Here is a 26,475-nt window from a genome sequence, read left to right as displayed (position 1 = left end):
CCAAATCGTTTAACAACCAGGTACCCATTCACTGCTGGGTAAACAGAGGCGTAAAGTTACGGATTGGCGGCCAGGATACCAACCCAGGCCAAATTGCTCGCGAAGAGGCGCAGCAGAGGAAGCAGGACACCTGAGGCAGCAGGTGAGGGTAAAGGTATGAGGTATATACCTAGAGGGAAGCCCCGAGGCTTGCGGGAGGCGAAGTAGAGGCAGCAGGTGAGAGTAGAGGCATGAGGTACATACCTGGAGGTAAGCCTCGAGGCATGCTAGAGGCGAGCTAGAGGCAGCAGGTGAAAGTAGAGGCATGAGGTACCTACCTGGAGGGAAGCCCCGAGGCTTGCGGGAGGCGAGCTAGAGGCAGCAGGTGAGAGTAGAGGCATGAGGTACCTACCTGGAGGAAAGCCCCGAGGCTTGCGAGAGGCAAGGTAGAGGCAGCATAGCACAATCGTCACCACTAATATCGCCAACATCGTCCACTTCTCACTCACGCCTTCCTCAACCTGACCAACACAACATTCCGTAAATATTTTAAGCAAATGTGTGTTGTCATTTGTTATATTTTTAGGCATCAATGTATTATGTGTCGCTCGTATGTGTCGTGTTAAATGGGAATGAAACTGACTGGAGAAATGTGGTAAGTGGGGTGCCACAGGGGTCCATTTAGGGGCCAACCCTTTTTGTTATATACATCAATGACATAGATGAGAATATTACAAACCACATCATCAAATTTGCAGATGACACAAAGATTTATGGTAAAGTGGGAAATTATAATGATATTGAAGCCTTACTAAGAGCAAATCCACAAGAGCCGTGACGAGGATTCGAACCTGCGTCCGGGAACATCCCGGACGCAGGTTCTTGACTGTTAGATTGCTGTGGAACATATAGTCCGGTACCAAAAGATGCAGGCAGTGTGTGGACAAGCTCGGTGTAACAGGAGAAAAGAATGTGCGTGATTGTTGCGTCCTTGGGTCGCTGGTGGAGGCCCTTATGCCCTTGTGGATTTGTTCCTTACAAAGAGATCTACATGAACTCAACAAATGGTGAGAAGATTGGCAAATGCTTTTTAATATCGACAAGTGCAAGACCCTGCATGTGAGGCATAGTAACCAACGCCACACGGCATTACATTACAGCAGATTGATGAAGAAAAGGACCTTGGAGTCAAAATTCACCACTCACTGAGAGTTGCCCAGCAGGTTGAGGCACCAGTTAACAAAGCTAACCAAACCCTTGGAATAATGAAGCTTACCTTTAACCTTAAGGAAAAGAAGGTAGTGATTCAATTGTATAAATCTCTGGTGCGCCACCATTTGGATTACTGTATCCAAGCATGAAGACCACATCTTCAGAAGGACACAGCTGCTCTAGAGAAAGTGCAACACCGGGCAACAAAAAGTCATTCCAGAGCTAAGTCAACTCTCGTATCAGGAATGGTTGAGGGCCATAGGACTAACAACACTGCAGACCAGGCTTGACAGGGCAGATCTCATTGAAACTTTTAAAATACTGAACAATTTGGAGGATGTTGATCTGGAAAATTTCTTCAAAAGGTTAGATGTAACACAAACAAGGAACAACGGCTTCAAGCTCAACAAGCCATAATGTAGGACTGAGAACAGGAGATGCTTTTTTCACCCACAGGGTTATTGACCCATGGAACCGCCTACCCGCCGAAGCCGTAAATGCTAAAACTTTGTTAACTTTTAAAGGACAGCTGGAAAAGATCATCAAGGGAATATGGGGGAGCCTTCGACAAGCCGCCAGCTTCCTTTCCTCGTCTAGGTCACTAGTGTTAGTGGCCCTCACCTGAAGTCAGGATCGTCCGTCTCTGTAATATGTTCATTGTTCACCATCCTTCTGACTCTTGTGTCACAGTAAAATGTTCACTGTTTACCGCCATTTGTTTACCGTTTACCGATGCACCAGTAAACAATGTTACACATCTTTAGTTAAATGTGGAAATTATTAATTAAATATATATTTATTACCAGTTATAATATCCATCTCTAAGAAGCAAGTGATTTTGTGTAACAGATATTATCAAATATATGAAACAACTTTAGAACACTTTCCCACCAGGAGACTCGAACCCTAGCCAGCACAGAAGCCTTCCAGCAACTGGCATAACAGGTACGCCTTAACCCGCTCCACCACCCGCTCAGACCCTTAAAAGAGATGGTAATTTCGGAGTATTTAAATACCCCAAAGATCAACACCTCCCAAGAGCACCAGAGCAAGTGAGGGGTCATTTATACGTTAATTTCATCAAGTCCCTGTTAATATGGGAAGACACAGTGTCTCTGCTTAAGGCACAACTCTCCTAAACACGAGAGTTAAGTATACAACTTTAGAACACTTTCCCACCAAGAGACTCGAACCCTAGCCAGCACAGAAGCCTTCCAGCAACTGGCATAACAGATACGCCTTAACCCGCTCCACCACCCGCTCAGACCCTTAAAAGAGATGGTAATTTCGGAGTATTTAAATACCCCAAAGATCAACACCTCCCAAGAGCACCAGAGCAAGTGAGGGGTCATTTATACGTTAATTTCATCAAGTCCCTGTTAATATGGGAAGACTCAGTGTCTCTGCTTAAGGCACAACTCTCCTAAACACGAGAGTTAAGTATACAACTTTAGAACACTTTCCCACCAGGAGACTCGAACCCTAGCCAGCACAGAAGCCTTCCAGCAACTGGCATAACAGGTACGCCTTAACCCGCTCCACCACCCGCTCAGACCCTTAAAAGAGATGGTAATTTCGGAGTATTTAAATACCCCAAAGATCAACACCTCCCAAGAGCACCAGAGCAAGTGAGGGGTCATTTATACGTTAATTTCATCAAGTCCCTGTTAATATGGGAAGACACAGTGTCTCTGCTTAAGGCACAACTCTCCTAAACACGAGAGTTAAGTATACAACTTTAGAACACTTTCCCACCAGGAGACTCGAACCCTATCCAGCACAGAAGCCTTCCAGCAACTGGCATAACAGGTACGCCTTAACCCGCTCCACCACCCGCTCAGACCCTTAAAAGAGATGGTAATTTCGGAGTATTTAAATACCCCAAAGATCAACACCTCCCAAGAGCACCAGAGCAAGTGAGGGGTCATTTATACGTTAATTTCATCAAGTCCCTGTTAATATGGGAAGACACAGTGTCTCTGCTTAAGGCACAACTCTCCTAAACACGAGAGTTAAGTATACAACTTTAGAACACTTTCCCACCAGGAGACTCGAACCCTAGCCAGCACAGAAGCCTTCCAGCAACTGGCATAACAGGTACGCCTTAACCCGCTCCACCACCCGCTCAGACCCTTAAAAGAGATGGTAATTTCGGAGTATTTAAATACCCCAAAGATCAACACCTCCCAAGAGCACCAGAGCAAGTGAGGGGTCATTTATACGTTAATTTCATCAAGTCCCTGTTAATATGGGAAGACACAGTGTCTCTGCTTAAGGCACAACTCTCCTAAACACGAGAGTTAAGTATACAACTTTAGAACACTTTCCCACCAGGAGACTCGAACCCTAGCCAGCACAGAAGCCTTCCAGCAACTGGCATAACAGGTACGCCTTAACCCGCTCCACCATATGAAACAAAAATGGCAACCCGTCCTCAGTGTAGTCAGTTCATTATACAACTAACTGCTCATAGTGCATTATAGAACGTTGCCATAAGTATATTAAGACACAATGTAAAGTCATTACAATTACTTCCCCAAATAATCAGTAGACACTTATACTCTTGTCTGATTCTATGAAGTGTTATTAAGGTTACAATTATAGTATTTTTCACAGTTACACGTGAACGTTTGTCGTAAACTTATATTATTCTCAACGTAAGTTGAGAATAATAAGTTATTATTATTATTATTGTTAAGTTATAACTTATAATTATAACTATTTCAACATCTAAGGAGTCTAGACTCTTGTCGTGCAGAATATAGGAGTTCTTTCAACCTCTTTCGATTCACCTTCCACTTCCTTCCCTGTCCCTCTACCTCCCCCTCCTACCTACCGTCCGTTCACTTCACAGACGGTAGTATAGTCTAATAGACTAGACTACCTCTAGTAGACTAATCTACCAGGTAGTCTAGTCTGGTAGACTAATACCTCTTGTCTACCCTTCATCCCATTTTCTATCTTTCTAAACTTTCCCTTTCTCCTGACTACTGCCCTCAGTCTTGACCTCACTCCTCCCTTCCCCCTCACTCTCTCTCCCTCTATGTTGATCTTTATCATTTATTTTTCTTGATTTTACTATTCGTTATAACACAAACACACATACTCAAAAACACACAAACAGAAACAAACACACACACACAAACACAAATGCTCAAAATTAGATATAAACAAACACAAATGGGCAAAAATAGACATAAACACACAAGGACTCCTGGTTCAACCTCGACGCCGAGCGCTTGATACATCCGTTTGGCATTCGTCTTCAACGGCCCGGTTGTACGACGCCTGCCGCACATATCGCCTTGGGTCTCGGCATTGAGAACATAAGAATAAAGGTAATAGAAGGCCTAGTGACCCATACGAGGCACCTTCTATTTATAACCACCCAATCTCACTCACATATATACAGTATGTCCAAATCATGTTTGAAATAATCGAGGTACCCCACCTCCACCAAGTTACGCGATAATTGGTTCCACAAATCAACAACCCTGTTACCGAACCAGTATTTACCCAAGTCTTTCCTAAATCTAAATTTACCCAATTTATACTCATTTTTTCGTGTTCTGTCTTGTGTTGATACTTTAAGTACCCTATTAATATCCCCCTTTGTTATGCCCATTCATCCACTTGTACACCTCTATCGTCTCACCCTTATTCTTTGCCTTTCTTGAGAATGAAATTTAAGTTTTGTCAATCTTTCTTCATATGACATGTTTCTAATTTTGGGATTAACTTTGTCATCCTACGCTGGACGCGTTCTAGTGGATTTATATCCATTCAATAGTACGGCGACCAAATCTGAACAGCATAATTTAAATGGGCCTCGCCAGAGCAAGATATAGCTGAAGACCAACACCAGGTGTCTTGTTTCTAACGCTTCGATTAATAAATCAAAGTGTCCTATTTGCCTTATTACGAACATTCATGCATTGATTCTTTGGTTTTAAATTCTTACTAATCAAAACTCCCAGATCCCTTTTGCAATCCGACTTTGTAATCTCAACCACATCTAGCTCGTATCTTGTAACTCTATCATCATTACCTAGCCTCAAAACCTTACATTTATAAGCATTAAACTGCATCTGCCAATCTTTTGATCATTTTAAAACCCTATTTAGATCGTCTTGAAGTAACAGCGAATCTTCTTCCGTGTTTATTTCCCTCCCGATTTTTGTATCATCGACAAATTTGCAAATATTGCTGTACAAAATTTAATCTAAATCATTTATATATATTATGAATAACAGAGGTCCCAGGACAGAGCCTTGCGGCACTCCACTTAAAACATTTTCCACTCTGACTTAACTCCATTTATAATAACTCTTTGTTTCGTTTGGTATAGCCATGCCTTAATCCAACTTAATATAGCACCCCCAATACCGTGAGCCTCTAACTTTATAATCAGACTTTCATGTGGCACTGTATCAAAAGCTTTGCTAAAGTCAAGGTACACAACACCACAAACCTTACCACTATCAACTGACTCAACTATGCTGGAATATAATGACAGCAAATTTGTTAAACATGAACGGCCATTTGTAAAGCCATGTTGTTAGTCATTTATTAATTTATGTTTTTTCGAGATGATGACGAATGGTATATGCAATTATCGATTCAAGTAACTTTCCCACAATAGACGTTAAGCTAATTGACCGATAATTTGAAGCAAGTGATTTATACACACAGAAATCACAATAGTGTGATACATCAAATGAACAAATTCATAAGAGCCATGATGAGGGTTCGAACCTATCTCTGGGATGATCTCAGATGTGCCTTAGTCAATTGCGCCACAACATGGTCAAAAGAATTGCAACCGGGAGTGCTACTGCCCTCTCCAAGACACAAACAGGGGATTTACACAATTCCCCCATGCACCCGGGCTCTGTCAACAAGTTGTTCTTCGCCCTTACTTCAATACACGACCCTTGTGGATTTGTTCAAGTGATATATCTCCTTTCTTGAAAATTGGTACCACATTAGCAACCTTCCACGACTCTGGCACTCTGCCTGACTCTAATGATTTAATAAATATGGAAGACAATGGATCGCAAAGCTCCTCTTTGCATTCTTTAAGCACCCTGGCAAACACTTCGCCCAGCTCTGGGGATTTGTTTGTCTTGAGTTTCACTATATGTTTAATAACATCCTCCCGGTAACTGCTAAACTAGTCAACCTATCCTCCTCCCCACCCACATAGACTTGTTTGACTGAAGGCATAGAGTTAAGTTCTTCTTTAGTAAATACAGAGATAAAATATTTATTAAAAATACTACACATCTCTTCATCTTTATCAGTTATCTGACCTGTCTCACTTTTTAATGGTCCTATCATTTCCCTACTTTTGGAAAAATAGGGAATTGGCATCGAATTTGCATTGGCGTTACTCGTTTCGCGATTAGGCTTGGCGTTTCACCTTTCCGGGCTTTGCGATTAACCCTTCCCCGTGGCACATCCGATCCCACGATCCTCGTAGCCCTTAAATCAACAATAACAGCAAAAACCGACAGAAACCATCAGAAACACACACAAATTCACAAACAAACAAACATACACAGATACACTGTGAGGGGTTAGGTCTCAGAGTGGCGAGACGTCACCAGCGTAGTCATGCAGGGGTCAGTCTTTGGACCTATGCTGTTTCCGATATATGTAAATGATCTCCCAGAGGGAATAGACTCGTTCCTCTCATTGTTTGCAGATGTTGCAAAGATTATGATAAGGATTGAGACAGAGGAAGATAGTATGAGGCTACAAGATGTCTTAGACAAACTGAATGAATGGTCCAACTAATGGCTACTTAAGCTCAAACCGAGTATATGTAAAGTAATGAAACTAGGCAGTGGAATCAGGAGGCCAGGCACAAGATACCGAATGGGAGAAGAAGTTCTTCATGAAACGGACAGAGAGATAGATCTAGGAGTTGATATCACACCAAACCTGTCTTCTGAAGCCCACATAAAAATAATAACATCGGAGGGCTTATGCAAGGCTGGCTATCATCAGAAATCCCTTCAGGAACCTCTGTAAGGAGTCATTCAGAACTTTGTATACCACATATGTAAGACCTGGACAAACTAGAGGAATGGTCTAGAAAATGGCTACTAAAGTTTAATGCAGGAAAGTGTAAAGTAATGAAATTAGGAAAGTAGCAGGAGACAGAACACAAGGTGCCATCTAAGAGGTGAAATCCTGCAAGAGTCAAATAGAGAGAAAGATCTGCGGGTGGATATCATACCGAACTTGTCCCCAGAGGCCCAGATCAAAAGGATATCATCAGCGGCATATGCAAGATTGACCACCAAAGGAACTGTCATTAGAAGTTTGTGTAAGGACTCGTTCAGGACCTTATATACCACTTATGTCAGACCAATCTTGTAGTATGCCGTTCCAGCCTGAAATCCATACCTAGTTAAACACAAGAAAACTTACTCGAATCACAAGACAACGAATCTCAGACACAAAGACATCGAATCAAAGACACAAGAGTAAGGGGAGACATGATAACCACCTACAAAATTATAAGGGGAATTGAGAGGGTGGACAAAGACAAACTAACTAGCAAGGGAGGAACACGAACAAGGGGAAACAGGTGGAAACTTAATACCCAAATGAGCCACAGAAACATTAGAAATATTTTTTTTTCAGTGTCAGTAGCTAACAAATAGAATGCCTTAGGCAGTGATGTGGTGGAGGCTGACTCCATACACAGTTTTAAAGGTAAATATGATACAGCCCAGTAGGCTCATGAATCTGTCCACCAGCTGATTGACGGTTGAGAAGCGGGACCAAAGAGCCAGAGCTAAACCCGCACAAGCACAACTAGCTGAGTACAGCTAGAGGAGAACAAAATCACAACCACACAAACGAGACAACTCTACATAATTTATAAACATGCAAAAATCCACCATAAAAACGTCATTTGTACGATTCCTAAAGAGTCTTAAATATTGGTTGATTGAAATTAACGTATTTTTAACAAAAAAATACATCATTATATAAAAAAGCAAGTGGCACAACAGACCAGGATCACAACAGACCAGGACCACAACAGACCAGGGTAACAACAGACCAAGACCACAACAGACCAGGACCACAACAGACCAGGACCACAACAGACCAGGATCACAACAGACCAGGGTCACAACAGACCAGGACCACAACAGACCAGGACCACAGCAGACCAGGACAACAACAGACCAGGACATCAACAAAGACCAGGGTCACAACAGACCAGGGTCACAACAGACCAGGGTCACAACAGACCAGGACCACAACAGACCAGGGTCACAGCAGACCAGGGTCACAACAGACCAGGGTCACAACAGACCAGGGTCACAGCAGACCAAGGTCATAGCACACTAGGGTAACAACACTCCAGGGTCACAACAGACCCGGGTCGCAACAGACCAGGGTCACAACAGACGAGGGTCACAACAGACCAGGGTCACAACAGACCAGAGTCAAAACTGACCAAGGGTACAGCAGACCAGGGTCACAACAGACCAGGGTCACAACAGACCAGGGTCACAACAGACCACGACCACAACAGACCAGGGTCACAACAGACAAGGGTCACAAAAGACCAGGACCACAATAGAACAGGGTCACAACAGAACAGGGTCACAACAGACTAGGGTCACAACAGACCAGGGTCACAACAGACCAGGACCACAACAGACCAGGGTCACAGCAGACCAGGGGTCACAACAGACCAGGGTAGCAACAGACCAGCGAAACAACAGATCAGGGGTCACAACAGACCAGGACCACAACAGACAAGGGTCACAACAGACCAGGGTCTCAACAGACCAGGACCACAACAGACCAGGGCCACAACAGACCAGGGTCAAAACAGACCAGGGTCACAACAGACCAATTCCTCAACAGAAAAGGAACACAACCGACCAGGGTCAAAACAGACCAGGACCACAATTAACAGACCAAGGTCATAGCAAACCAGGGTCACAGCAGACCAGGGTCAAAACAGACCAGGACCACAACAGACCAGGGTCACAACAGACCTGGGCGACAACAGACCAGAGTCACAACAGACCAGGACCACAGCAGACCCGGACCACAAGAGACCAGGGTTACAACAGACCAGGGTCACAGCAGACCAGGGTCACAGCAGACCAGGGTCACAACATATCAGGACCACAACATACCAGCGTCACAATAGACCAGGACCACAACAGAGCAGGACCAAAACAGACCAGGGTCAAAACAGACCAGGACCACAACAGACCAGGACCATAACAGACCAGGGTCACAACAGATCAGGCTCACAACAGACCAGGACCACAACTGACCAGGGTCAAAACAGACCAGGGTCACAACAGACCAGGGTCACAGCAGACAAGGGTCACAATAGACCAGGGTTACAGCAGACCAGGGTCACAGCAGACCAGGGTCACAACTGACCAGAGTCACAACAGACCAGTGTCACAACAGACCAGGGTCACAACTGACCAGGGTCACAGAAGAACTGGGTCACAACAGACCAGGGTCCCAGCAGACCAGGGTCACAACAGAGAAGGGTCACCACAGATCAGCGTCACAACACACAAAGACCACAACAGACCAGGGTCACAGCAGACCAGGGTCACAGCAGACCAGGACCACAACAGATCAGGGTCACAACAGACCAGGGTCCCAACCGACCAGGACCACAACAGACCAGGGTCACAGCAGACAAGGGTCACAAAAGACCAGGATCACAACAGACCAGGGTCACAACAGACCAGGGTCACAACAGACAGGGTCAATCCAGACCAGCGTCACAACAGACCAGGGTCACAACAGACCAGTGTCACAACAGACCAGGGTCACAGGAGACCAGGACCACAACAGATCAGGGTCACAACAGACCAGGGTCCCAACCGACCAGGACCACAACAGACCAGGGTCACAACAGACAAAGGTCACAAAAGACCAGGATCACAACAGACCAGGGTCACAACAGACCAGGGTCACAACAGACCAGGGTCACAACAGACCAGGACCTCAACAGACCAGAGTCACAACAGACCAGGACCACAACAGACCAGGGTCAAAACAGACCAGGACCACAATAAACAGACCAAGGTCACAGCAGACAAGGACCACAGCAGAAACGGATAACAACAGACAAGGACCACAAGAGACCAGGGTCACAACAGACCAGGGCCACAACAGACCAGGGTCGCAACAGACCAGGAACACCGCAGACCTGGACTACAACAGATCAGGGTCACAGCAGACCAGGGTCACTACAGACCAAGACCACAACAGACCAGGACAACAACAGACCAGGATCACAACAGACCAGGGTCACAACAGACCAGGACCACAACAGACCAGGACCACAGCAGACCAGGACCACAGCAGACCAGGACAACAACAGACCAGGACATCAACAAAGACCAGGGACACAACAGACCAGGGTCACAACTGACCAGGGTCACAACAGACCAGGACCACAACAGACCAGGGTCACAGCAGACCAGGGCCACAACAGACCAGGGTCGCAACAGACCAGGAACACCGCAGACCTGGACTACAACAGATCAGGGTCACAGCAGACCAGGGTCACTACAGACCAGGGTCACTACAGACCAGGGTCACTACAGACCAGGGTCACAGCAGACCAGGGTCACAACAGACAAGGGTCAGAACATACCAGGGCAACAACAGACCAGGGTCACAACAGACCAGGACCAAAACAGACCAGGGTCACAACAGATCAGGGTCACAGCAGACAAGGGTCATAACAGAACAGGGTCACAACAGACCTGGGTCACAACAGACCAGGGTCAAAACAGACCAGGGTCACAGCACACTAGGGTCACAACAGACCAGGGTCACAACAGACCAGGGTAACAACAGACCAGGTTCACAGCAGACCAGGGTCACAACAGACCAGGGTCACAACAGAACAGGGCCACAACAGACTAGGGTCCCAACAGAACAGGACCACAACAGACCAGGACCACCAGAGACCAGGGTTACAACAGACCAGGACCACAACAGACCAGGGTCACAACAGACCAGGGTCACAACTGACCAGGGTCACAGCACACGAGGGTCAAAACAGACCAGGGTCATAACAGATCAGGGTCACAGCAGACCGGGGTCACAACAGACAAGGGCCACAACAGACCAGGGTCACAACAGACCAGGACCACAACAAACCAGGGTCACAACAAACCAGGATCACAACAGACCAGGGTCACAACAGACCAGGACCACAACAGACTAGGTCAAAACAGACCAGGGTCAAAACAGACCAAGACCACAATTAACAAACCAGGATTACAGCAGACCAGTGGCACAGCAGACCAGGACCACCGTGAACTATTACCACAACAGACCAGGGTCACAGCAGACCAGGGTCACAAGAGACTTGGACCAAAACTGACCAGGGTCACAACAGACCAGGGTCACAACAGACCAGGCCCACAACAGAACAGGGCCACAACAGACCAGGGTCACAACAGATCAGGGTCACAACAGATCAGGGTCACAACAGACCAGGACCAAAACAGACCAGGGTCTCAACAGACCGGGGTCACAGCAGACCAAGATCACAACAGAACAGGGTCACAACAGACCAGGGTCACAACAGATCAGCGTCACAACAGACCAGGACCAAAACAGACCAAGGTCACAACAGACCAGTATCACAGCGGACCAGGGTCACAACATAACTGGTTTACAACAGACCAGGGTCACAACTGACAAGGGTCACAACAGACCAGGGTCAAAACAGACCAGGGTCACAGCACACTGAGTCACAACAGACCAGGGTCACAGCACACTGAGTCACAACAGACCAGGGTCACAGGAGACCAGGGTCACAGCAGACATGAGTCACAATATATCAGGACCACAATAGACCACGACCACAACAGACCAGGTTCACAATAGACCAGGGTCACAGCAGACCAGGGTCACAACAGACAAGGGTCACAACACACCAGGACAACAAGAGACCAGGGTCACAGCAGAACAGGGTCACAACAGAACAGGGTCACAACAGACCAGGGTCACAACAGACCAGGGTCAAAAATGACCCTGTCTTAAATAAAAGAGTCTTAAATATTGGTTGATTGAAATTAACGTATTTTTAACAAAAAATACATCATTATATAAAAAAGCAAGTGGCACAACAGACCAGGATCACAACAGACCAGGACCACAACAGACCAGGGTAACAACAGACCAAGACCACAACAGACCAGGACCACAACAGACCAGGATCACAACAGACCAGGGTCACAACAGACCAGGACCACAACAGACCAGGACCACAGCAGACCAGGACAACAACAGACCAGGACATCAACAAAGACCAGGGTCACAACAGACCAGGGTCACAACAGACCAGGGTCACAACAGACCAGGGTCACAGCAGACCAGGGTCACAACAGACCAGGGTCACAACAGACCAGGGTCACAGCAGACCAAGGTCATAGCACACTAGGGTAACAACACTCCAGGGTCACAACAGACCCGGGTCGCAACAGACTAGGGTCACAACAGACGAGGGTCACAACAGACCAGGGTCACAACAGACCAGAGTCAAAACTGACCAAGGGTACAGCAGACCAGGGTCACAACAGACCAGGGTCACAACAGACCAGGGTCACAACAGACCACGACCACAACAGACCAGGGTCACAACAGACAAGGGTCACAAACGACCAGGACCACAATAGAACAGGGTCACAACAGAACAGGGTCACAACAGACTAGGGTCACAACAGACCAGGGTCACAACAGACCAGCACCACAACAGACCAGGGTCACAGCAGACCAGGGGTCACAACAGAAAAGGGTAGCAACAGACCAGCGAAACAACAGATCAGGGGTCACAACAGACCAGGACCACAACAGACAAGGGTCACAACAGACCAGGGTCACAACAGACCAGGACCACAACAGACCAGGGCCACAACAGACCAGGGTCAAAACAGACCAGGGTCACAACAGACCAATTCCTCAACAGAAAAGGAACACAACCGACCAGGGTCAAAACAGACCATGACCACAATTAACAGACCAAGGTCACAGCAAACCAGGGTCACAGCAGACCAGGGTCACAACAGACCAGGACCACAACAGACCAGGCCCACAACAGAACAGGGCCACAACAGACCAGGGTCACAACAGATCAGGGTCACAACAGATCAGGGTCACAACAGACCAGGACCAAAACAGACCAGGGTCTCAACAGACCGGGGTCACAGCAGACCAAGATCACAACAGAACAGGGTCACAACAGACCAGGGTCACAACAGATCAGCGTCACAACAGACCAGGACCAAAACAGACCAAGGTCACAACAGACCAGTATCACAGCGGACCAGGGTCACAACATAACTGGTTTACAACAGACCAGGGTCTCAACTGACCAGGGTCAAAACAGACCAGGGTCACAGCACACTGAGTCACAACAGACCAGGGTCACAGCACACTGAGTCACAACAGACCAGGACCACAACAGACCAGGCTCACAACAGACCAGGACCACAACTGACCAGGGTCAAAACAGACCAGGGTCACAACAGACCAGGACCACAATAGACCAGGGTCACAGCAGACAAGGGCCACAACAGCCCACGGTCACAACAGACCAGGGCCACAACAGACCAGGGTCACCGCAGACCAGGACCACAACAGACCAGGCTCTCAACAGACCAGGACCACAACTGACTAGGGTCAATACAAACCAGGTTCAACCCAGACCAGGACCACAACAGACCAGGGTCACAGCAGACAAGGGTTACAACAGACCAGGGTCACAACAGACCAGGGCCACAACAGACCAGGGTCACAGCAGACCAGGGTCACAGCAGACATGAGTCACAATATGTCAGGACCACAATAGACCACGACCACAACAGACCAGGTTCACAATAGACCAGGGTCACAGCAGACCAGGGTCACAACAGACAAGGGTCACAACACACCAGGACAACAAGAGACCAGGGTCACAGCAGACCAGGGTCACAACAGAAAAGGGTCACAACAGACCAGGGTCACAACAGACCAGGGTCAAAAATGACCAGTGTCACAGCAGAAGAGGGTCACAACAGACCAGAGTCACAACAGACCAGGGTCATAACAGAGCAGGACCACAACAGACCAGGATCACAAAAGACCTGGAAAACAAGAGACCAGGATCACAACAGATTAGGACCAAACCAGACCAAGGTCACAACAGTCCAGGACCACAACAGACCAGGACCACAACAGACCAGGGTCACAACAGACCAGGGTCACAACAGACCAGTGTCACAACAGACCAATGTCACAACAGACCAGAGTCACAACAGACAAGGGTCACAACAGTCCAGGAACACAACAGACCAGAGACACAACAGACCAGGGTCACAACAGACCAGGACCATAACAGACCAGGATCACAGCAGAACAGGGTCACAACAGACCAGGGTCACAACAGACCAGGGTCACAACACGCTTGGGTCAAAATAAACCAGGGTCACAGCAGACCAAGGTTTCAACTGACAAGGGTCACATTAGACCAGGGTCACAACAGAACAACAGATCAGGACCACAATTAACAGACCAGGGTCACAACAGACCAGGACAATAACAAACCAGGACCACAACAGACCAGGGTCATAACAGACCAGGATCACAGCAGACCAGGGTCACACCAGATAAGGGTCACAACAGACCAGGGTCACAACAGACCAGTGTCACAACAGACCAATGTCACAATAGACCAGGGTCACAACAGACCAGGGTAACAACAGACCAGGGTCACAGTGCGCTAGGGTCACAATAGACCAGGGTCACAGCAGACCAGGGTTTCAACTGACCAGGGTCACATCAGACCAGGGTCACATCAGACCAGGGTCACAACAGACCACGACCACAACAGAACAACAGACCAGGACGACAATTAAAAAACCAGGGTCACAACAGACCAGAACAATAACAAACCAGGACCACAACAGACCAGGGTCATAACAGACCAGGGTCACAGCAGACCAGGGTCACAACAGACCAAGACCACATCAGACCAGGGTCACAATAAACCAGGGTCACAACAGACCAGAGTCACAACAGACCAAGGTCACAACACACCAGGACAACAACAGACTAGGGTCACAACAGACCAGGACCAAAACAGACCAGGGTCACAACAGATCAGCGTCACAACAGACCAGGACCTAAACAGACCAAGGTCACAACAGACCAGTATCACAGCGGACCAGGGTCACAACATAACTGGGTCACAACTGACCAGGGTCACAACAGACCAGGGTCAAAACAGACCAGGGTCACAGCACACTGAGTCACAACAGACCAGGGTCACAGCACACTGAGTCACAACAGACCAGGGTCACAGCAGACCAGTGTCACAAGATACCAGGATCAAAAGTGACCAGGACCACAAGAGACCAGGGTCACAACAGACCAGGACCACAACAGACAAGGGTCACAACAGCCCAGGGTCACAACAGACCAGGGTCACAGCAGAACATGGTCACAGCACACTAGGGTCAAATCAGACCAGGGTCACAGAAGACCAGGGTCACAACAGACCATGGTCACAACAGCCAGGGTCAAAACAGACCAGGACAACAACAGACCAGTGTCACAACAGACCAGAGACACAACAGACCAAGACCACAACAGACCAGGGTCACAAGAGACATGGGTCACAAATGACGAGGACCACAACAGACCAGGGTCACATCAGACCAGGGTCACAGCACACTAGAGTCACAACAGACCAGGGTCACAGCAGACCAGGGTCACAGCACACTAGGGGTCACAACAGATCAGGGTCACAACAGACCAGGGTCACAACAGACAAGGGTCACAACAGACTAGGACAACAAGAGACCAGGGTCACAACAGACCACGACCTCAACAGACCAGGGTCACAACAGACCAGGGTCACAAAAGACAAGGGTCACAACAGACCAGGACCACAACAGACCAGGGTCACAATAGATTGGGGTCACAACAGACCAGGGTCACAACAGACCAGGTTCACAGCAGATCAGGGTCACAACAGAACAGGATTACAACAGACCAGGGTCACAACAGACCAGGGTCAAAACTGACCCGTGTCACAGCAAAAGAGGGTCACAACAGACCAGAGTCAACACAAACCAGGGTCATAACAGAGCAGGACCACATCAGACCAGGGTCAAAGCAGACCAAGGTCACACCACACTAGGGGTCACAACAGACTAGGGGCACTGCAGACCAGGGTCACAGCACACTAGGGGGTCACAACAGACCAGGGTCACAACAGACCAGGGTCACAACAGACCAGGGTCACAACAGACCAGGGTCACAATAGACCAAGGCCGCAACAGACCAGGGTCACAACAGACCAGGAACAAAAGAGACCTGGGTCACAACAGACCAGGACCACAACAGACCAAGGTCACAACAGACCAGAGTCACAACAGACCAGGACCACAACAGACCAGGCTCACAACAGACCAGGACCACAACTGACCAGGGTCAAAACAGACCAGGGTCACAACAGACCAGGACCACAATAGACCAGGGTCACAGCAGACAAGGGCCACAACAGCCCACGGTCACAACAGACCAGGACCACAACTGACTAGGGTCAATACAAACCAGGTTCATCCCAGACAAGGACCACAACAGACCAGGGTCACAGCAGAAAAGGGTCACAACAGACCATGGTCACAACAGACCAGGGCCACAACAGACCAGGGTCACAGCAGACAAGGGTCACAGCAGACATGAGTCACAATATGTCAGGACCACAATAGACCACGACCACAACAGACCAGGTTCACAACAGACCAGGGTCACAGATGACCAGGGTCACAACAGACAAGGGTCACAACACACCAGGACAACAAGAGACCAGGGTCACAACAGACCAGGACCACAACAGACCAGGGTCACAACAGACCAGGTTCACAACAGACCAGGGTCACAGCAGACCAGGGTCACAACAGAACAGGGTCACAACAGACCAGGGTCACAACAAACCAGGGTAAAAAATGACCAGTGTCACAGCAGAAGAGGGTCACAACAGACCAGAGTCACAACAGACCAGGGTCATAACAGAGCAGGACCACATCAGACCAGGGTCACAAAAGACCTGGAAAACAGACCAGGATCACAACAGACTAGGACCACAACAGACCAAGGTCACAACAGTCCAGGACCACAACAGACCAGGACCACAACAGACCAGGGTCACAGCAAACCAGGGTCACAACAGACCAGGGTCACAACAGACCAGTGTCACAACAGACCAATGTCACAACAGACCAGAGTCACAACAGACAAGGGTCACAACAGTCCAGGAACACAACAGACCAGGGACACAACAGACCAGGGTCACAACAGACCCGGACCATAACAGACCAGGGTCACAGCAGACCAGGGTCACAACAGACCAGGGTCACAACACGCTAGGGTCACAAAAGACCAGGGTCACAATAGACCAGGTTCACAGCAGACCAAGGTTTCAACTGACAAGGGTCACATTAGACCAGCGTCACAACAGACCACGACCACAACAGAACAACAGACCAGGACCACAATTAACAGAACAGGGTCACAACAGACCAGGACAATAACAAACCAGGACCACAACAGACCAGGGTCATAACAGACCAGTGTCCCAACAGACCAATGTCACAATAGACCAGGGTCACAACAGACCAGGGTCACAACAGACCAGGGTCACAACAGACCAGGGTCACAGTGCGCTAGGGTCACAATAGACCAGGGTCACAGCAGACCAGGGTTTCAACTGACCAGGGTCACATCAGACCAGCGTCACAACAGACCACGACCACAACAGAACAACAGACCAGGACCACAATTAACAGACCAGGGTCACAACAGACCAGGACAATAACAAACCAGGACCACAACAGACCAGGGTCATAACAGACCAGGGTCACAGCAGACCAGGGTCACAACAGATAAGGTTCACAACAGACCAAGACCACATCAGACCTGGGTCACAATAAACCAAGGTCACAAAGGACCAGGGTCACAACAGACCAGAGACACAACAGACCAAGACCACAAAGGACCAGAGTCACAAGAGACCAGGGTCACAAATGACGAGGACCCCAACAGATCAGGGTCACAACAGACCAGGGTCACATCAGACCAGGGTCACAGCACACTAGCATCACAACAGACCAGGATCACAGCAGACCAGGGTCACAGCACTCTAGGGATCACAAGAGACCAGGGTCACAACAGACAAGGGTCACAACAGACCAAGGCCGCAAAAGACCAGGGTCACATCAGACCAGGGTCACAGCACACTAGGATCACAACAGACCAGGGTCACAGCAGACCAGGGTCACAGCACTCTAGGGGTCACAACAGACCAGGGTCACAACAGACAAGGGTCACAACAGACCAAGGCCGCAACAGACCAGGGTCACAACAGACCAAGACCAAAAGAGACCTGGGTCACAACAGACCAGGGCCACAGCAGACATGAGTCACAATATGTCAGGACCACAACAGACTAGGGTCACTACAGACCAGGGTCACAGCAGACCAGGGTCACAATAGACAAGGGTCACAACAGACCAGGACAACAAGAGACCAGCGTCACAACAGACCAGGACCACAACAGACCAGGACCACAACAGACCAGGGTCACAACAGACCAGGGTCACAGCAGACCAGGGTCACAAAAGACCAGGGTCACAACAGACCAGGGTCACAGCAGACTAGGGTCACAGCAGACAAGGGCCACAGCAGACAAGGGTCACAACAGAACATTGTCACAAAAGACCAGAGTCACAACACACCAGGGTCAAAACTGACCAGAGTCACAGCAGTAGAGGGTCACAACAGACCAGATTCACAACAGACCAGGGTCATAACAGAGCAGGACCACAACAGACCATGGTCACAAGAGACCAGGGTCACAAATGACGAGGACCACAACCGCTCAGGGTCACAACAGACCAGGGTCACATCAGACGAGGGTCACAGCACACTAGGGTCACAACAGACCAGGGTCACAGCAGACCAGGGTCACAGCACACTAGGGGTCACAACAGACCACGACCACAACAAACCAGATTCATAACAGACCAGGGTCACAGCAGACCAGGGTCACAACAGATAAGAGTCACAACAGACCAAGACCACATCAGACCAGGGTCACAATAAACCAGGGTTACAAATGACAGGGTCACAACAGACTAGAGTCACAACAGACCAGGGTCACAACAGACCAGGACAACAACAGACCAGGGTCACATCAGACCAGAGACACAACAGACCAAGACCACAACAGACCAGGGTCACAAATGACGAGGACCACAACAGATCAGGGTCATAACAGACCAGGGTCACATCAGACCAGGGTCACAGCACACTAAGGTCACAACAGACCAGGGTCACAGCAGACCAGGGTCACAGCACACTAGGGGTCACAACAGACCATTGTCACAACAGACCAGGGACACAACAGACCAAGGCCGCAACAGACCAGGGTCACCACAGACCAGGACCAAAAGAGACCTGGGTAACAACCGACCAGGACCACAACAGACCAAGGTCACAACAGACCAGGACGACAACTGACCAGGGTCAAAACAGACCAGGGTCACAACAGACCAGGACCACAATAGACCAGGGTCACAGCAGAGAAGGGTCACAACAGCCCAGGGTCACAACAGACCAGGGCCACAACAGACCAGGGTCACCGCAGACCAGGACCACAACAGACCAGGCTCTCAACAGACCAGGACAACAACTGACCAGGGTCAATATAAACCAGGTTCAACCCAGACCAGGACCACAACAGACCAGGGTCACAGCAGACAAGGGTCACAACAGACCAGGGTCACAACAGTCCAGGGCCACAACAAACCAGGGTCACAGCAGACCAGGGTCACAGCAGACATGAGTCACAATATGTCAGGACCACAACAGACCACGACCACAACAGACCAGGGTCACAACAGACCAGTGTCACAGCAGACCAGGGTCACAACAGACAAGGGTCACAACAGACCAGGACAACAAGAGACCAGGGTCACAACAGACCAGGACCACAAGAGACCAGGGTCACAAGAGACCAGGGTCACAGCAGACCAGGTCACAAAAAGACAAGGGTCACAACAGACCAGGACCACAACAGACCAGGGTCACAATAGACTAGGGTCACAACAGACTAGGGTCACAACAGACCTGGGTCACAGCAGACCAGGGTCACAACAGAACAGGGTCACAAAAGACCAGGGTCACAACAGACCAGGGTCAAAACTGACCAGGGTCACAGTACACTAGGGTCACAACAGACCAGGGTCACAGCAGACCAGGGTCACAGCACACTAGGGGTCACAACAGACCGGGGTCACAACAGACCAGGGTCACAACAGACCAAGGCCGCAACAGACCAGGGTCACAACAGACCAGGACCAAAATAGACCTGGGTCACAACAGACCAGGACCACAACAGACCAAGGTCACAACAGACCTGGGTCACAACAGACCAGGACCACAACAGACCAGGCTCACAACAGACCAGGACCACAATAGACCAGGGTCACAGCAGACACGGGTCACAACAGCCCAGGGTCACAACAGACCAGGGCCACAACAGACCAGGGTCACTGCAGACCAGGTCCACAACTGACAAGGGTCAATACAAACCAGGTTCAATCCAGACCAGGACCACAACTGACAAGGGTCAATACAAACCAGGTTCAATCCAGACCAGGACCACAAAAGACCAGGGTCACAGCAGACAAGGGTCACAACAGACCAGGGTCACAACAGACCAGGGCCACAACAGATCAGGGTCACAGCAGACCAGGGTCACAGCACACATGAGTCACAATATGTCAGGACCACAACAGACCACGACCACAACAGACCAGGGTCACAACAGACCAGAGTCACAGCAGACTAGGGTCACAACGGACAAGGGTCACAACAGACCAGGACAACAAGAGACCAGGGTCACAACAGACCAGGACCACAACAGACCAGGGTCACAACAGACCAGGGTCACAGCAGACCAGGACCACAACAGACCAGGGTCACAATAGACCAGGGTCACAACAGACCAGGGTCACAACAGACCAGGGTCACAGCAGACCAGGGTCACAATAGACCAGGGTCACAACAGACCAGGGTCACAACAGACCAGGGTCACAACAGACAAGGGTCAAAACTGACCAGTGTCACAGCAGAAGAAGGTCACAACAGACCATGGTCATAACAGAGAAGGACCACAAAAGACCAGGGACACAATTAAAAGACCAGGGTCACAACAGACCAGGACCACAACAGACCAAGGTCACAACAGTCCAGGACCACAACAGACCAGGACCACAACAGACCAGTTTCACAGCAGACCTGGGTAACAGCACACTAAGGTCACAACAGAGCAGGGTCACAACAGACCAGGGTCACAACAGACAAGGGTCACAGCACACTAGTGTCACAACACACCAGGGTCACAACAGACTAGGAACACAACAGAAGAGGGTCACAGCAGACCAAGACCACAACAGACCAGGGTCACAGCTGAGCAGGGTCACAGCATACCAGGGTCACAACAGACCATGATCACAACAGACCAGTGTCACAACAGATCAATGTCATAACAGACCAGAGTCACAACAGACAAGGGTCACAACAGTCCAGGACCACAACAGACCAGGGTCACAACAGACCAGGGTCACAACAGATCAAGACCATAACAGACCACGGTCACAGCAGACCAGGGTCACAGCATACCAGGGTCACAACAGACCAGGGTCACAACAGACCAGTGTCACAACAGACCAATGTCACAACAGACCAGGGTCACAACAGACAAGGGTCACAACAGTCCAGGACCACAACAGACCAGGGTCACAATAGACCAGGGTCACAACAGATCACGACCATAACAGACCAGGGTCACAGCAGACCAGGGTCACAGCAGACCAGGGTCACAACAGACCAGGGTCACAACAGACCAGGGTCACAACAGACCAGGGTCACAGCACGCTAGGGTCACAATTGACCAGGGTCACAGCAGACCAGTGTTTTTACTGACCAGGGTCACATCAGACCAGGGTCACAACAGACCACGACTACAACAGAACAACAGACCAGGACCAAAATTAACAGACCAGGGTCACAACCGACCAGGACAATAACAAACCAGGACCACAACAGTCCAGGGTCATCACAGACCAGGGTCACAGCAGACCAGAGTCACAACAGATAAGGGTCACAACAGACCAAGACCACATCAGACCAGGGTCACAATAAACCAGGGTCACAACAGACCAGGGTCACAACAGACCAAGGTCACAACAGACCAGGACTGCAAAAGACCATGGTCACAACAGTCCAGGACCACAACAGACCAGGGGTCACAACAGACCAGGACCACAACAGACCAGGGTCACATCAAACCAGGGTCACAGCAGACCAGCGTCAAAACAAACAAGGGTCACAACAGACTAGGACCACAATAGACCTGGTTCACAATAGACCAGGGTCACAAATGATCAGGGTCACAACAGACCAGGGTCACAACATACCAGGGTCACAACAGACCAGGGTCACCGCAGACCAAGACCACAACAGACCAGGCTCTCAACAGACCAGGACCACAACTGACCAGGGTCAATACAAATCAGGTTCAATCCAGACCAGGACCACAACAGACCAGGGTCACAGCAGACAAGGGTCACAACAGACCAGGGTCACAACAGACCAGGGCCACAACAGACCAGGGTCACAACAGACAAGGGTCAAAACAGACCAGCACAACAAGAGACCAGGGTCACAACAGACCAGGACCACAACAGACCAGGGTCACAAAAGACCAGGGTCACAGCAGACCAGGGTCAAAACAGACAAGGGTCACAACAGACCAGGACCACAACAGACCAGGGTCACAATAGACCAGGGTCACAACAGACCAGGGTCACAACAGACCAGGGTCACAACAGACCAGGGTCACAACCGACTAGGGTCAAAACTGACCAATGTCACAGCAGAAGAGGGTCACAACAGACCAGAGTCACAACAGACCAGGGTCATAACAGAGCAGGACCACAAAAGACCAGGGTCACAAAAGACTAGGGTCACAACAGACCAGGAACACAACAAACCAGGGTCACAACAGACCTGAAAAACAACAGACCAGGAACAAAACAGACTAAGCCCACAACAGACCAAGGTCACAACAGTCCAGGACCACAACAGACCAGGACCACAACAGACCAGGGTCACAGCAGACCAGGGGTCACAGCACACTAAGGTCACAACAGAGCAGGGTCACAACAGACCAAGGTCACAACAGACAAGGGTCACAGCACACTAGTGTCACAACACACCAGGGTCACAACAGACTACGAACACAACAGAAGAGGGTCACAACAGATCAAGACCATAACAGACCAGGGTCACAGCTGACCAGGGTCACAGCATACCTGGGACATAACAGACCAGGGTCACAACAGACAAGTGTCACAACAGACCAATGTCACAACAGACCAGGGTCACAACAGACAAGGGTCACAACAGACCAGGGTCACAATAGACCAGGGTCACAGCACGCTAGGGTCACAATTGACCAGGGTCACAGCAGACCAGGGTTTTAACTGACCAGGGTCACATCAGACCAGGGTCACAACAGACCACGACCACAACAGAACAACAGACCAGGACCACAATTAACAGACCAGGGTCACAACAGACCAGGACAATAACAAACCAGGACCACAACAGACCAGTGTCATAACAGACCAGGGTCACAGCAGACCAGAGTCACAACAGATAAGGTTCACAACAGACCAAGACCACATCAGACCAGGGTCACAATAAACCAGGGTCACAACAGACCAGGGTCTCAACAGACCAAGGTCACACCAGACCAGGACCACAACAGACCAGGTTCACAACAGACCAGTGTCACAACAGACCAGGGGTCACAACAGACCAGGATTGCAACAGACCATGGTCACAACAGTCCAGGCCCACAACAGACCAGGGTCACAACAGACCATTGTCACAACAGATCAGGACCATAACAGACCAGGGTCAAAGCAGACCAGGGTCACAACAGACCAGGGTCACAGCACGCTATTGACACAACAGAACAGGGTCACAACAGGCCTGTTTCAACTGACCAGCGTCACATCAGACCAAGGTCACAATAGACAAGGACCACAACAGACCAGGACTTGTTGGGAGCCGGTCGGCCGAGCGGACAGCACGCTCGACTTGTGATCCTGTGGTGCTGGGTTCGATCCCAGGTGCCAGCGAGTAACAATGGGCAGAGTTTCTTTCACCCTATGCCCCTGTTACCTAGCAGTAAATAGGTACCTGGGAGTTAGTCAGCTGTCACGGGCAGCTTACTGGGGGTTGAGGCCTGGTCAAGGACCGGGCCGCGGGGACACTAAAAAAGCCCCGAAATCAACTCAAGATAACTCAAGATAGGACCACAACATTACAACAGACCAAGGTCAGAACAGACCAGGACCACAAAAGACCAGGACCACAACAGACCAGGGTCACAACAAACCAGGGTCACAGCAGACCAGCGTCAAAACAAACAAGGGTCACAACATACTAGAACCACAATAGACCTGGTTCACAATAGACCAGGGTCACAAATGATCAGGGTCACAACAGACCAGGGTCACAACAGACCACGACCACAACAGAACAACAGACCAGGACCACAATTAACAGACCAGGGTCACAACAGACCAGGGCAATAACAAACCAGGACCACAACAGACCAGGGTCATAACAGACCAGGGTCACAGCAGACCAGAGTCACAACAGATAAGGGTCACAACAGACCAAGACCACATCAGACCAGGGTCACAATAAACCAGGGTCACAACAGACCAGGGTCACAACAGACCAGGGTCATAACAGAACAGGGTCACAACAGACCATAGTCAACCCTGACCAGGGTCACAACAGACCTGGGTCACAGCAGACCAGGGTCACAGCACACTAGGGTCACAAGATACCAGGGTCACAGCAGACCAGAGTCACAGCACTCTACGGTCACAGCAGACCAGGGTCACAGCACACTAGGGTCACAAGAGACCAGGGCCACAGCAGACCAGAGTCACAGCACGCTAGGGTCAAAAGAGACCTAGGTCACAGCAGACAAGGATCACAACAGACCAGGGTCACAACTGACCAGGGTCACAGCAGACCAGGGTCACAATAAACCAGGGTTACAACAGATCAGGACCACAACAGACCAGGGTCACAACAGAACAGGGCCACAACAGAACAGGATCACAACAGACCAGGACCTCAACCGACCAGGGTCACACCAGGCCAAGGTCACAACAGACCAGGGTCACAACAGACCAGGGTCACAACAGACCAGGACCACAACAGACCAGGGTCACAACAGACCAGGACCACAACAGACCAGGATCACAACAGAGCAGGGTCACAAGAGATCAGGGTCACAACAGACTAGGACCACAACAGACCAGGGTTACAACCGACCAGGCTCACAACAGACCAGGACCACAACTGACCAGGGTCAAAACAGACCAGAGTCACAACAGACCAGGACCACAATAGACCAGGGTCACAGCAGACAAGGATCACAACAGCCCAGGGTCACAACAGACCAGGGCCACAACAGACCAGGGTCACCGCAGACCAAGACCACAACAGACCAGACTCTCAACAGACCAGGACCACAACTGACCAGGGTCAATACAAACCAGGTTCAATCCAGACCAGGACCACAACAGACCAGGGTCACAGCAGAAAAGGGTCACAACAGACCAGGGTCACAACAGACTAGGGCCACAACAGACCAGGGTCACAGCAGACCATGGTCACAGCAGACATGAGTCACAATATGTCAGGACCACAACAGACCACGACCACAACAGACCAGGGTCACAACAGACCAGTGTCACAGAAGACCAGGTCACAACAGACAAGGGTCACAACAGACCAGGACAACAAGAGACCAGGGTCACAACAGCCTAGGACCACAACAGACAAGGGTCACAACAGACCAGGACCACAACAGACCAGGGTCACAATAGACCAGGGTCACAACAGACCAGGGTCACAGCAGACCAGGGTCACAACAGACCAGGGTCACAACAGACCAGGGTCAAAACTGACCAGTGTCACAGCAGAAGAGGGTCACAACAGACCAGGGTCATAACAGAGCAGGACTACAAAAGACCAGGGTCACAAAAGACCAGGGTCACAACAGACCAAGACCACATCAGACCAGGGTCACAATAAACCAGGGTCACAACAGAC

General features: G+C 49.7%; 1 protein-coding gene across 4 annotated transcripts in view; it reads right to left on the bottom strand.

Annotated features, from left to right (window-relative positions):
• Positions 1 to 26,475, bottom strand: part of LOC123751070 (methyl farnesoate epoxidase) — a 330,011-nt gene that overhangs the window by 219,914 nt on the left and 83,622 nt on the right. For 2 of the 4 annotated variants that reach the window (XM_069305551.1, XM_069305552.1), the window contains one exon: positions 392 to 500. The exons of the other annotated variants lie outside the window; for them this stretch is intronic. In XM_069305551.1, coding sequence (XP_069161652.1) covers positions 392 to 470 — 79 coding nt within the window. In that variant the 5' untranslated portion in view covers positions 471 to 500. The remainder of the gene's footprint in view (positions 1 to 391; positions 501 to 26,475) is intronic. 4 annotated transcript variants of the gene reach the window in all.

Source organism: Procambarus clarkii, chromosome 55 (assembly GCF_040958095.1).
Source record: "Procambarus clarkii isolate CNS0578487 chromosome 55, FALCON_Pclarkii_2.0, whole genome shotgun sequence".
NCBI lineage: Eukaryota > Metazoa > Arthropoda > Malacostraca > Decapoda > Cambaridae > Procambarus > Procambarus clarkii.
Note: the sequence above shows the minus strand (reverse complement) of the source record. Positions and strands in the feature narration are given on the sequence as shown.